Below are 14,226 nucleotides of genomic sequence, written 5' to 3' on the forward strand. Positions count from 1 at the left end.
AGAAAAAGAGGAGTGTGTGTGTGAGAGACAGAACAAGCACCAAAAAATAAAAAAAATTCACACAAACACAAAGGCTTGCTGTAATAGAGAGATAGAGACGGGGATATCAATACACAAACCTTTTAATGGCATTCAAAATGCTGCCAAAGGACAGATGAAAGATGGGCAAAGTGGGACTGAAATAGAAGCCCAACAGAAAAAAAGGGGGCTGCCATCTAAACAGGCTGTGCCAGATCTCAGATTACACCCTGAACTCACGAAGCAAACCCAATCAATACTCTTCCTTTTGTCATTTTAAAAAGGCACGGTCATGCAAAAACCTGGCTCGAATTAAAGTGGAAATGCCCACGCTGATACATGCGCAGATAGAGCCGAGCCAGCAGGGGATTTGGACGCGCGACAGCCGCTGCGCAAAGACTACAAATACACAGCTTCATAAAGAGAGATGACCCCAAAATGGTGAACGGCAAACATCAAACAACATCATTTGCACAGAACCAAACACAAAGAAGCAACATCTGTGTGGAGAGGGAGAAATCACAGGAGATGGGAGCTCACCTGGATCCATTTGTCTGGCACGGCCATGGTCAGACGATAATCAAAGCCCAGTCCTCCCTCTTCAATGGACCTGCACAGGCCTGGCATCCCTGATACATCCTACACAAAATCCATGAGGAATGGAGAGCAGGAAAGTGTGAAAATGTGCATTGCCTTCTGGAAATATGCAGATTAAGCTGTCTTGGAACACCTGGCTTCTATCTGGTCCAAGCTGGTCATTACAAATATCTAACCATTCTTTAACTAAGATACATTAACTTGGGAAGCAAAATGACATCAGATATTTAGCCTTGTTTTCTTAACAACTGACCAAAATTAAATGAGTTTTTTTTCTCAACACAAGAAAAAACATCAGTAAATTAAGTAATAAAAAATAATCTTATTTCCCTTTTATTGTTTGTTTTTCTTGCACCACCACAGACATAGCACAAACTCACTTAATCAGAAAAAAATACTTAATATCTCACGCCACTTTGCTTCCCAAGTAAATGTATCTTGAATTAAGAATGTTTAGATATGTGTGCTGGAAAACAATAATACAGAGGAAGAGACTCAATAGGTTTTTTCAGTGTAATTAAAGTGAATGAGGACTAAAAGCCACAAATGACCCTAAACACATCATAAATGTGCTCCATATAATTTTTTTCCAAGTGTTTTGAAGTTTTATCTCCCCTCCAGTACCATTTCCTCCTGTATTTTTGATTAATGACTTTGGCAGATGGTTGAATTAAAGCAATTTTAAAAAAGCCTGCTTCTATCACAACCTGCCTTTGTGCAGAGCGGGGTAGATTACTTACAAATTGTAATCCGTTTCTGATCCCAAATTACATGGCAAAAATTGTAATCAGTAACGTAATCCATTACATTACACATTATAGGTAATATAATCAGATTACTTTTTGATTAATTTTGACCTAACTCGTTTATCACATTGATTTATCACATTGATAATCTTATACCATAATGATGTAAAAATACAAAGAGTGAGAAAATATATTCCTTTCATTGTAACTAACAACATGAAGCATTAAACATTATATTACATCAAGGTTTCCCAAACTGGGGTTCGTAAAGGAACTGCAGGGGGTTTATGAGTTTAATGAAAGGCTAACAAGTAATTAAATCATAAAAATGTTAAATTAAAATGAATCATACACTTACTAAAAAAGATGAAATATTTTGTGTTTACCTGCAAGCCATATGACCATTAATCAATGTCGGAGAACCGTCAACATGAAAATGTGATACTTAATTATTTAAAATCTCAGGGGCACTTAAAAGGGTCACTGATTATGATTTCACTTTTTTAACTTTATTGTGTAATGCTGCTGTTTGAGCATAAAAATATCAGCAAAGTCACTGCAAATTTGCTCAAAGTTCAATGCAAAGGGAGATATTGTCTATTAGATACTGATGCAATGTTGAAACACTTCTTAAACCTGAAATGATTTTCATGTAATCATGTAATCAAGAAAAAGTAACTGTAGTCTGATTACGAGTATTTTAAAATGTAACTTACTCTAATTACAAGCACTTAATTTTTGGAATCTGATTACGTAATCCAGATTACATGTAATCAGTTACTACCCAGCTCTGCCTGTGGGTCATATGAGACCAGTGAAGAAGAGAGCGAGATGGATCCATACAGAGCCTACCCCTGAAAATCTCTCCTGTTCTTTTCTTGAATCTTTTGGCCTTAATCACCCAATTACCACATTGATCCATTAGCCACAGCATTCAGCTCCGACCTCACAGGAGCTCAGCTTTAAATAAACGCACCAGCACGGAGCAGGAGTATAGAAAAGAATGAAATTAAATTTCCACTTGGGAGCGAGAAAAAGGTAATGGGAGCTGTAATTGGTGGGAAAGAGGAAAAATTGTACCTCCTGTGAAAAAGTAAAAATGCACCGCGGTGCAGGTAGACTCTCACCTCTGCTACAGTGATGCATTGTGGGTAGAGCTTGTGGAGAATGTGATTGGCCAGCATCAGATAGACAAGTGCGTCTTCATCCACATGCATTCCAAAGTACTCGCTGTAGCTCCCTGAAAACGACGTGCCTGGACAAAACCAAATCAATTGACTGTGTGATTCAGAGAAAATGTCCAGTGGAATATGGATTAATGGTATCACAATCTTTTCTTTTTCTATATAATATGTACAGAGCGGCCAAGGTCTCCCATAATTTATGATAATGGTCTAAGAGTGCCTTTCAAATCTATTCATGCAGTTTGTACTTTCCTCCACATGCTATGATTCAGAGCTTTATTAATACAACAGAAATGACACAGTTGACATGCCTCTGACACACTCTTCATGAATCAATGCATCAAAGCCTTCACATTTCATCTGGATGAACTGATTCAGAGATGGACAGAGGCACTTATACAGACTCACTCTCTCTATAGACAAATATAGACAGAGGCATTTGACATATATGAAGTACACTGTTTTCTTCTTGAAGTAAATAAAACATTACATGGACACGGCGATGCATATTAAATACATTAATCAAAATTTTATTGCATGTTTTCAGAGAAATGGCTGCACCTTTAAAAATATATTTTTTCCCTTTTTTTTCTTTTCTTATTATAAGCATGAATTAAACATTTTAATAAGTTTAATGGTAGGATTAAAAAAACTGGCTCTTATTCAGAGTGACACTCCTTTCAGCTTTCACAGTGAATCAGTATACAGCACAACCAGTGTAGACCAATTCCTGAACAAACGACTCTTACGAGCTGATTCTTTTAGCTTTTGATTCTTTTAGCTTTTAGTGAACTGGTATACAGCACAACCAGTGTAGACCAACTCCTGAACGAATTTATCATATGAGCCAATTCTTTTAGCTTTTATTGAATCAGCATAGAGCACAACCAGTGTAGACTGATCCTGAATGATTCTTATGAGCTGATTCTTTTTAATCAACCAAATCAGGGATCGGAATTGAACGAAAGAAAACTTCATTTCTAAACAATTGTGCTTCTCAAGTAAATTTACCTTGAAACTTAGATATTTTAACAAGAAAAGACCAAAAAAATTAAAACAGCAAAAGACCAAATTCTATTAAGACAATGATTTGTTTTTACAATGAATGATGGTAGCTCTTGTTTACAGGTGCAGAACAACTGACCGATGCCATGGTGGTGGTACAGCATTGAAGTCACAGCGTCAAACCTGAAGCCATCAAAGTGATACTCCCCCATCCACCAGCGCAGGTTGGAGAGGAGAAACCGCACCACTTCCCAGCTATGGGAAACAGAGAAAGACATTTTCTCCAGAGCTTCCACATAAAAATCGACCTTTGTCTGATGAAATAAGAATCCAAAAATCAATCAACTAGAACACACTCTGGTGCATATAAATACGAAGAAAAAAAACATGTCAAGCTGTTCACAAACGACACATCCTACTTGTAATATCAGTTCAATGATTGACTCATCTGCCACAATAATGTTTTCGAATTATCTTCAATATTTCAATGTGCAATTAATTGTAATTTTTGTGAATTGTGTTTAATTTGATTGAGTAATTGGCATTTCATGTAATGACTTCATTTAAGTTTTAATTGATTGACAGCGCTAAAACACATTTGAGTAATGGATTCATTCTCTGATTAAATAGTAGCTGTAACACAAGGTTGGTTGATTCAGCCCAAAAAGACAGATGGAGAGAGAAAGAGAGAAACAGGCAGCAGGAGCAGCAGGTTGGGCGGCTGGTGGTGGTGTGATTCCCTGAGGAGAGCGATGAACAGCGTGTGAATGAGGAGGAGATGAAACTAACTCAAGACTGAAACCATTCTTTCATGAGAAATAGCACTCTGAGAACAGCCTCCTGCTCTCCAGTTACTGCTCTTACTGATTTCCTTTGTTCTTAAACGTTTCAATTTTATTGAATAGTATTACCCTAATAATGTCCTAGACCAGGGGTTTTCATGTAGATGTTGAAGACCCCAAGACATGATGGACCCCCTTGAAAAAAATTATATGCATTTCATATACAGCCAAGACCCAATTATTCTGTGTGAGAAAAACATTATGCATTGCATTACATCTCACAAAATGTTGTCTACTACATTACATAATTGGCTATTATATTATCACTGCACTGAAGTCAAAGCGAATTATAATATATATATATATATATATATATATATATATATATATAAATATAATAAAATAAAATATTACATTTAATATTTATAAATAAAATTATCCAGATAATATGTGTTAAGTCGAAAGCATTATTTTCCTGAAAATAAATTACTTTGAATCAGCTTTTACTCAGAAAATGCTGCTAAATTTTACAAATAATTACAAAGATACAGCAAGTTACATACTGATGCTTTCACACACACACACACACACACACACACACACACACACACACACACACACACACACACACACACACACACACACACACACACACAGACAGAGATAGCTAGACAGACAGACAGACAGACATAGATAGATAGATAGATAGATAGATAGATAGATAGATAGATAGATAGATAGATAGATAGATAGATAGATAGATAGATAGATAGATAGATAGATAGATAGATAGATAGATAGATAGATAGATAGATAGATGGATGGATGGATGGATAGATGGATGGATAGATGGATAGATAGATAGTTTTGTAAAAATGTTTTTGTTTTTAATTTTCAGTTTTCAGTTAATTTTTAATTTCTCCAGACCCTCCTTGCTGACCCCTAGGGGTCTCCAGACCCCAGTTTAAAACTGATTTCATAGAAAACACCCTAACAACTGCATAAAAAAGTTTTTACACAGAGAGGTACCACTCACCTTTTTTTCAGAAAATATACAATTCAGGTTTTAGTACATAGAAACCCACTCAGAGTTGAAGTAAACTGAATGTTTCCCCCGGATGCACACGGTGAAACCATCACAGTGTAAATGAGCCCTGATATCCCACTAACTTTTTGGATGAGGGCCTCTCCTCCTCTCTCAATCCTTTATTCCTGCAATTAAACTAAGTATCGCATTTTCAACAGTGGGCCTATGAAGCCATCCCAAAGTAAATTAACTTTCTCGCCGTTCCACGTCTTGTGTGCATTCAAACATGTGATTAGGTAGAACAGCAGGGATTCAATCCTAACAACGCTATGCTTTTAATTATTTGATTTTAACAGTGTCGTGAAAGCATTCAGACTCACTGCAGGAGCGTTCAATTCATTAAAAAGCGATAAGAACCTCTAACATGCCATAGTGTTAAGAAGTACTCGAAACAACTGAGTTACTTCACTACTTTTTTAAACCCACTGACCATATTCGTGTCACGGCCGCAAATAATATATACAACCACAGCTATATTTCAAAGCAGGCGCTGAAGTATTCAGTCCACACTCATAGAGATGTGCTTAAAGTCATAATCGTGTGCTTGAATGCTTGTATGAATACACACGAAAGCGTTCACGGCAGAACACGGCAGCAGGCCTTGGTAAGAGAGTCACCAGGGGTAGTTAAAAGGAGTTTTGCCTTGGCTTTGTGGAAACCCTAGAGGTGTTCGGTTCAGACCTGTAAGTTTCAGATGTATAACTTTTGGACTGACCCAGGAGTGCATAGCTGTGGGCCTAAAGAACTGTAGCCCCTATACAGAAGTCAAACGATACAGCAAATAAATGTCATCAATTTAAGATGAGGGAATCTGCAGGGGTCTTATCAAGGACTCTGGCCAAAGTAAAGTTTCAGCATTATATACTGTATATATATATATATATATATATATATATAAATATTTCATACAATATATATTATTTATTAGATATAAATTATATATAAATATAATTATTACATTAAAATAAGCAATCATAAACATTAATTAAAATAAAATGAAAATGTTATAGTAATAATACTAATACTAATAGTAACAATAATAAATACATAAACTATAATATAAATGCACAGAAATCCACAACAGCTATTGCTGTGCATCTGCGAATACATGAATGGCCATTATAACAATTCAATCTCAGCAAATGCACTCTCCGTTGCCACATCCTCCCGTTTCACACACACACAGTCTTTCAGTGCAGAGATAGAGACTTGCCGCACACTGATAAAAAGCCTTGCATATTATCCCGATATGAAGCTTTCATAAACAGAGGCAGATTGCATTTGTGCATCTGTGGAATCTAACAGGAAGCTGCTCTGATATAAGGTTACAGAACCCACAGGCCTGCCACCACCCTCACCATAAACAGATTACGACCATCACCTCAAACTGACAAGAAACAGGAGAGAGAAAAGGTGGGAAGCACAATAAGATTCCCATAGAGGCCAAATAGAGATGAGTGATGAATGGCTGTGATAGTTGAAACCCCCACAATCCTTCATCAGCCATTTCAAACATCAAGCACTCCAGCAAAGTAGGGCATTGCTGATGTGTCATGACATCAAACCATTTAATATGATTTTCTTATTGAAATCTTTTAATACATGCGTGTATTTGTGCTGTAGGACAGAGTTGAGAGCGCAGGGCAGATGCTGCAGCCTGTGGAGGTTAATCATTCAGACGGGCCACTGACCAGGACTTGAACTAGCAGATCAGACAAACATCGAACATCATGGATCTGCATATTCACAATAGATCTGTAATACACAGTTAAACACTTCAATCTGACAGTCAAACTATGAGAGCAGCCTCAATCTGCTCGTATGAATTTGACACATGTTGCAAGAGGCTGTTTTTCCACCGAAACGCTTCTCACAATGAATAATTTAGTGGAAAACGGACATGAATGACACCTCTCTCAAAAGAAATGTTAACTAAATGTATGAGAACACATCAGTGTTGCTTTAAATATGAACACTTCTGGCTTTTAATGGATGTTGATTACTTAACCTTTGCCATTAAAATGATCAATTTTGCATGACTGAATTTATCTGTGCATTGATAATACATAATAATTATAATGGCAAAAAACAGTCAATACTGAAGCTCGACATCTTTCAAATGAAGCAAATTAAGCAGCACAATTATTTTCAACATTCATAATAAGAAGCACCAGCATATTAGCATGATTTCTGAAGGATCGTGTGACACTGAAGACTGGAGTAATGATTTTACATTTACATTTATTCATTTAGCTGACGCTTTTATCCAAAGCGACTTACAATTGCTATATATGTCAGAGGTCGCACGCCTCTGGAGCAACTAGGGGTTAAGTGTCTTGCTCAGGGACACATTGGTGTCTCGCAGTGGATTCGAACCCGGGTCTCTCACACCAAAGGCATGTGTCTTATCCACTGCGCCATCACCACCCCAGATGCTGAAAACAGTTTTTTTAAACTGTAATAATATTTCACAGTATTACCGTTTTTCATATGTTTTTCATGAAATAAATACAGCTTTGGTGAGAATGAAAGACTGACCTCAAACTTTTAAATTATATTTTAAGTCTTAATCTACTAAATACAATACTTTACATTTTAAATAGTTAGTTTTTTCATCATAATACTTCAATTAATTTAACAGAAACAACTTCACTATTTTGAGTAGATGAAATGAGCAGGCTATTTATGAATAAATATTCTAGCCATTTCTTCATTATAATTAATAATATTTAATAAATTCAATTTCTTTAAATTTAGGTTAATTTAATGTATTATTATTATTTGCATTTCCGAATTTTAATTTTACTGTTTCATCCTTGATAAAATCTGCATACAAAAATACAATCCTTGACAAAAGCGTCTGCTAAATGACAAAAGTAAAAAAGTAAAGAGTGTAAAGACCATCGACTCTACCGTGCGACTCCACCGGGCAGGGACACCGGCAAGGGATAGTAGTAGCTTTTTATTTAATTTTTTCATTGATATGTTTATTATTGAAATGTTGTTGTTATATGCATGTGTTAATTTTATTTAATTTCTTTATTTTCTTAAATATGTGGGTAGATAGTATTTATAGAGTTGTAACTTTTTAGTTTTAGTTACTTTTTCTTATTTGTAAGTCGCTTTGGACAAAAGCGTCTGCTAAATGACAAAAGTAAGTAAAGTAAAGTAAAATGGCAGAAAAATTATGATAATAGAAAACATTATGATTAAAAACTCTAACGTTCTCAAACAAGTTAACTCTTTTTAATAAAAGCTCTTTATTTCTAGCATTTTCCCTGTCATTGTGTATATAATCAAGTTAAGATGAATAGTTTTAAGTGCCTGAGCTTGACCTAACCATATGTTCAACAAAACAGCAAAAGCATATTTATTCAAAACTTTGTTAAACAAAATGAAAAGAAAAAGAAAAGTACTGCATAAAAGGAATGACACAAATAAACATTAGGGGATCATAACAAAACCAATCAAAATCTACACAAATGGCCCCTCAATGCCACAGAACAACAGGTTTTGAAGTGAGACAGAAAGAGCTCTTGTAAGTTTAAAATGTAAATGAGGGCCGATGGGTTAGCATAACAAAAAGTTGTTGAGTAAAACTGATCTTACTATATCCAGAGCCACAATTTTTGTAGCTATAAAAGTTTCTTTCAGCTCTCTGTGTGTTTATTCTTTGAGCGCTACCGTTCTAACCAGTGTTCGAACTGTACCGTGGACTTTGGGGGAGCCCACCTTTTTTTTTTTTTTCTTGTTTGGTGGGTCTATGGGTTCGTGCCCTTGCACGTGGACTTACAATGTCTTCTTACGTTGTCATCCCGGCGGGAGGTGTGCTAGCAGGGCTTGCAGCAGGTGATTCGGTCGTGCCATTAAACTGCCTTGTGTTCTTTTTGCCATGGTGGCTGTATGATGCTATATGATGCTAACTGCAGAATGGATTTCAAGGACTGCGCGCACAGATCTACGGCCAATGTTGTCGAATATTTGAGTTAACGTACTAAACATGAGTGGAATTAATTTGCACCTTGATGCTCATGACAAGAATAGCATGTATAGTTATCTTTATTGAAGTGAATTAGTTTTAAATCGCCGTCATGCATGAATGAATGATAATTTTGCAATTTTACACATAATAATCCAAGATGATCACATTACACAAAACTGAAATTGCATGTCAAAATAACACATTGTCAATATTTTTTGAGACCCCCCAAAATTTCACAAATCATGTTTTCAGGGGAGCCCATGTCTTATTAAGGGGAACCGAGCTCCCCCGTAGTTCGCACCCTGGTTCTAACGCTCTTTCAGTTGATTCCCAAGGTTAAACACTGGCAGGTTTGCTGAACTCTCATCTGCAGATAAGCCATAATTGTGTTCTTTTGTATGGAGGCCAAATGAATAGTGCAACTCAACGTGTTTATGGATTCTGTTCCTGAAGGTCATGATTAATTCATGTTATTCAGTTTTAGTTTTCAAATGCTCACAAAGTCTTAAACATGAACATTTGCTTGCGAGAAAATTTCAAGCTGCATATGCAGTTACATTACTTGAAACGCTAAAAAGATTTGCATTTTCTGAACTGTAAAGTACAATGGAAACAAACAACTGGCAAGAACTTGAAACACTACAGAAACCGAAAATAAAGAAAACATCAAAACAAGCCTAAGAGTAAAATCTTCAAACCTAGTGCCTCTATAAACCCCATCCATCAAACACCTCAAAAACCAATCATGTGTGGTAAAAGATGTTAAAATAACTGCTCTTTTTCTTAATTTAAGTTCACAGTATACAGTGCGAGTAAAGCTGATATTCATCAACAGCAATAAAGTTAAGATTTTAAGGATTTAGAAGTACTTTCTCTTTAGTTATTAGCATAAAAGTCAAAAAGCTGTCTAAAATCCCCCTTTTTAATGTACAGTACTTAAATATGATACTTAAATATGACTTGATATTCAAAATGATTGCACTTTAAATAATCAGAAGTAATACTGAAATATACAGTATATCCACAATCATTTTCAATTGTGTGAAGCAGCTCAAAAGTTGATTTTTCTTGACAATTAACAGTGTACGGAATTTCTATTGCGGTTTACCTTTAATATAGTGAAATATTTAGTGCTTTATAAATCAGTGTGTTTTCTTGTTTAATTATCTGTATTTGGTGTAAACAAACTTTCAAGTTTAATACTGTTCCACTAATTGAGATCCTCATTATTTTTGTGGCAGGCTGCTAAATATCAGCCTAACTAACTTCAGCGCTTTGCAATTATCTTGTTGTGCATCTGATCATTTATTTACTCTACTGTAGTTGAACTATATGAGTAATGAATAGCTTGCCTAACTACAGTTTCACATTAGCTTCCTCAATACTGCACAATATCTTGTGCTTTGAGTTAAGTTGCGGTCCACACAACAAACACTCGCCAAGAAAATCCTCCATCAACAACATACACGAAATGCTTCAATCCAATTCATTGAAAATGCCTGTCCTCAACTATTAGATCAGCCAAACGCGCTGTAGCCCGGCCGAAAGACGAGCGCGAGGAAACCGTTTATGCTGTATATGTGCAATGACTAATGACCAGACTGATTTTAGAGAGAGAGAAACACACACTGGCAACCCGTCTCCTCTCCGCCTTTCTGCCAAACACTAAATGCAGGAAAGACTGAAGGCTGAATATGGGCTCATTATGTTTGGGTTGAAAAAAAGATTCTTCTGCGCACAAACAACCCGACTTCTCTACCATCTGGTGCTGTGTGAGACTGGAGGAGTCGTTTTCTTGCAGCAGAGTGAATGGATGTTGCAAAACAGGCCGCTGATTAAAAACGGGCTTCGCTAACGTGACCAATCAATAGCAGGAAGAGCAGTCAAGGTCAAAAGTATCCTCATTTACAGACTGAGAACAGAGTAAGATGGAGACAGCGACGGAGAATGTTTAGCGAATTGCTGAGCAGAATCTCGTCTATGAAGCTACTGTCAAAAAAGTTCACTGCTGAAGGATTTTTTTTTTTCATTTTTGCAAAGAAAAAGATTAAATTATTTAAATTAAGAGATACAGTTGACAAAATGATGACGAGAAAAGCTAGCAAGATTCAAAATCAACATTGTGGTAAAAACAATTACTAAAATAGAAGCTGCATGTATTTTAATAAATTACACTAAAAGCATTAATATTGTGAAATTATTATTACAGTGTAAAACAACAATTTTTAATATATATATATATATATATATATATATATATATGTATGTGTATATATATAAAAATAATAAAATAATTTATTGTAGCATTTACTATTATTTTAATTTAGGAAATTTGTGGAAAACTTTTCAGGATTCTTTGATGGATAAAAAGTTCAAAATGCATCCTTGCAGAATTAAAAATAAACTAAAATAAAATACACTAAAAATTAAATAAAATATATTTTTTAAATTATGTATTGTAGGATTTACTTCAAAAATATTTTTAATTTAGATTTGCTAATAAATTTCACAAATAACGAAAGTTGTGTTGTCTAATATTTTTGTGGAAACTGATATTTTTTTCAGGATTCTTTGATGAATCAAAAGTTCAAAATGCGTCCTTCATCTATAAATATATGAGGTGGCAAGGGGGGGCTTTTACCCCAAACACGGGGTAAAAGGCTCACCAGCATGGGGCAAAAGGCACATGGTATTGATACAAATACTTCAGCAAAAATAATGTTCTTTAAAATAATAAGTTAATATTTGTTCAAAACAAAAAGTAAAGTTAGTTTATTTTCTGCTTATTTTGAAAAATAAAAGAATACATTTTTGTTCAATAAATATACTGTCATTAAAATATGTTAATATAAAATATATAATTATTATATTATTAAAATATATAATACAAAATAATTTTAATAAGTAAATATATATATTTACAGTAGTAACAACAAATTATATTTTATTATATGGTATGATTAATGTCATGTTTTTAAATATGATGGTTTCTAAACACGGTGATTATCTCTAATATGGACACCCAACATAATATATGATATTGACCATCTGAATCTATCCATGTCATGTCACCAAATGGAAAAGTCAGCCATCTATTAATTATCATGTTAATTACTGTGCCATTAGCCCCAACAGCAGGGGCGCTTTTTACCCCATATACCATACTTTTACATATTATTTCCATATTTAAAAACTGTTGCTTTAATTATCTTAAACAAAATTGTTAAGACCTTTGTCTCAAAATATATGCATTCATTTTAGCGATTCTAATTTGCTACTTGAATCTACAACATTTTCAAAAACATAAATATTAGATCAAGTGAATCATCTTCGCGCTGCTGCCCGCGATCGTGTCAAGGATCAGACAAATATACACATACATCTTGAAAAGCGAATGTTTTGGAAAGTGCTATGCCACATTTTTGTGCCATCTAATGGTTTAGATGAAAATAATATCAAAGTCGCCTTTTACCCTGGGGTGCCTTTAGCCCCGTTGTACCCTATATACATAAAATAAAGAAAAATGTTTCTGTTTCCAGATCTTGTAGTTGAACTACCATAAGAAAATGTATGCAGGTTAATTCTGCAAATCATTTAATAGAGAGATAAGATTATTGACGAGGGCAGCACTTTTCAATGAGTCACACACACAAGCCCTGGGTCAGACCTGAAGGCTTAAAATAGCAGCACAACTTTAATTGCAAATTGCAAATGAGGGCCGGGGTGAAAGGTCTGTAGAGGGTTTTAATACACTGCTCTGCTTTTCTGAAACTCAGCACAAGGGCACACAGGAAGACTAGGAGGAGATGTTCTGACTTCTCTACATTTCATCTTCCTGTGCATTGATCTCTTGCCCTCCTGACCTGTTTTTCCCTGTTTATCTAACTATTCTGATGATCTTTGTAGATATTTTGTTCACTCAGATGTAGGGGGTGGGGGTGGGGTGGGGTGGGGATGTACAAACTTTCATATCACAGTAATGGTATATTTACTACATAGCTATTTTCACAGGAAATTCCAGAAGAAAAGAGGTAAATAATTTAACTATCCATGTGTGATGGCTTTTTTAGATAATCTACTGACTTTTGTCATTTAAAAATATTGAAAATGCATCTCATTTGATTATTTTCTCATTTCTCTTTTCATTAGTAACTTAATGGACACAAACTAAAATACACTGATAAGCTAATAATTATTTTCAGGTTATTGCCAGTACTGTAACAATAAACGACAGATGTTAAAATTCTATTGTGAGTAAATTAATTAAAAATAAAATCACTAAAAACTAAAATCAATTAAATTAAGTGAATTTAGGCATCACAACACTGTAATGAACTGCATGATTACAGTATTAGATTTTCTAAAGATTGCATTTAATAGTATTATTGAAATTGTTGGTGTTTTATAGATTCATTTTATAGATTCATTAGATTAAAGAGTTAGATGATGGTAAAAGTAACCTAAATATAAATAGGATAACCAGAAATGTGAGATATGTGACAAATTCCAAATAGATCTTTAAAATAAAATAAAATAAAAATAAAATAAAATAAAATAAAATAAAATAAAATAAAATAAAATAAAATAAAATAAAATAAAATAAAATAAAATAAAATAAAATAAAATAAAATAAAATAAAATAAAATACCAGTACTGGTGTATTTCAGTTAAATATCTTTTTTTTTTTTTTTAAATGGTTTATGACCATTTATGAGCTTTTTTACAACTGGAAACGCCACAATTATTCCAGTAAAGCACCTTTGAATTTAACTTAATTGAACTGAATCAAATTAAGCTGGACAGAACCCAACCAAATTCATTATAA

At 34.4% G+C, this 14,226-nt stretch overlaps 1 protein-coding gene across 1 annotated transcript in view; it reads right to left on the reverse strand.

Moving 5' to 3' along the window:
• LOC306865847 (1,4-alpha-glucan-branching enzyme-like) overlaps positions 1 to 14,226 on the reverse strand; it is a gene marked incomplete at both ends in the record, with an annotated part of 62,457 nt that overhangs the window by 23,715 nt on the left and 24,516 nt on the right. The window contains 3 exons of the mRNA XM_079410675.1: positions 559 to 657; positions 2,489 to 2,616; positions 3,690 to 3,805. Coding sequence (XP_079266801.1) covers positions 559 to 657; positions 2,489 to 2,616; positions 3,690 to 3,805 — 343 coding nt within the window. The remainder of the gene's footprint in view (positions 1 to 558; positions 658 to 2,488; positions 2,617 to 3,689; positions 3,806 to 14,226) is intronic.

Source organism: Barbus barbus (genome assembly GCF_936440315.1).
Source record: "Barbus barbus genome assembly, chromosome: 47".
NCBI lineage: Eukaryota > Metazoa > Chordata > Actinopteri > Cypriniformes > Cyprinidae > Barbus > Barbus barbus.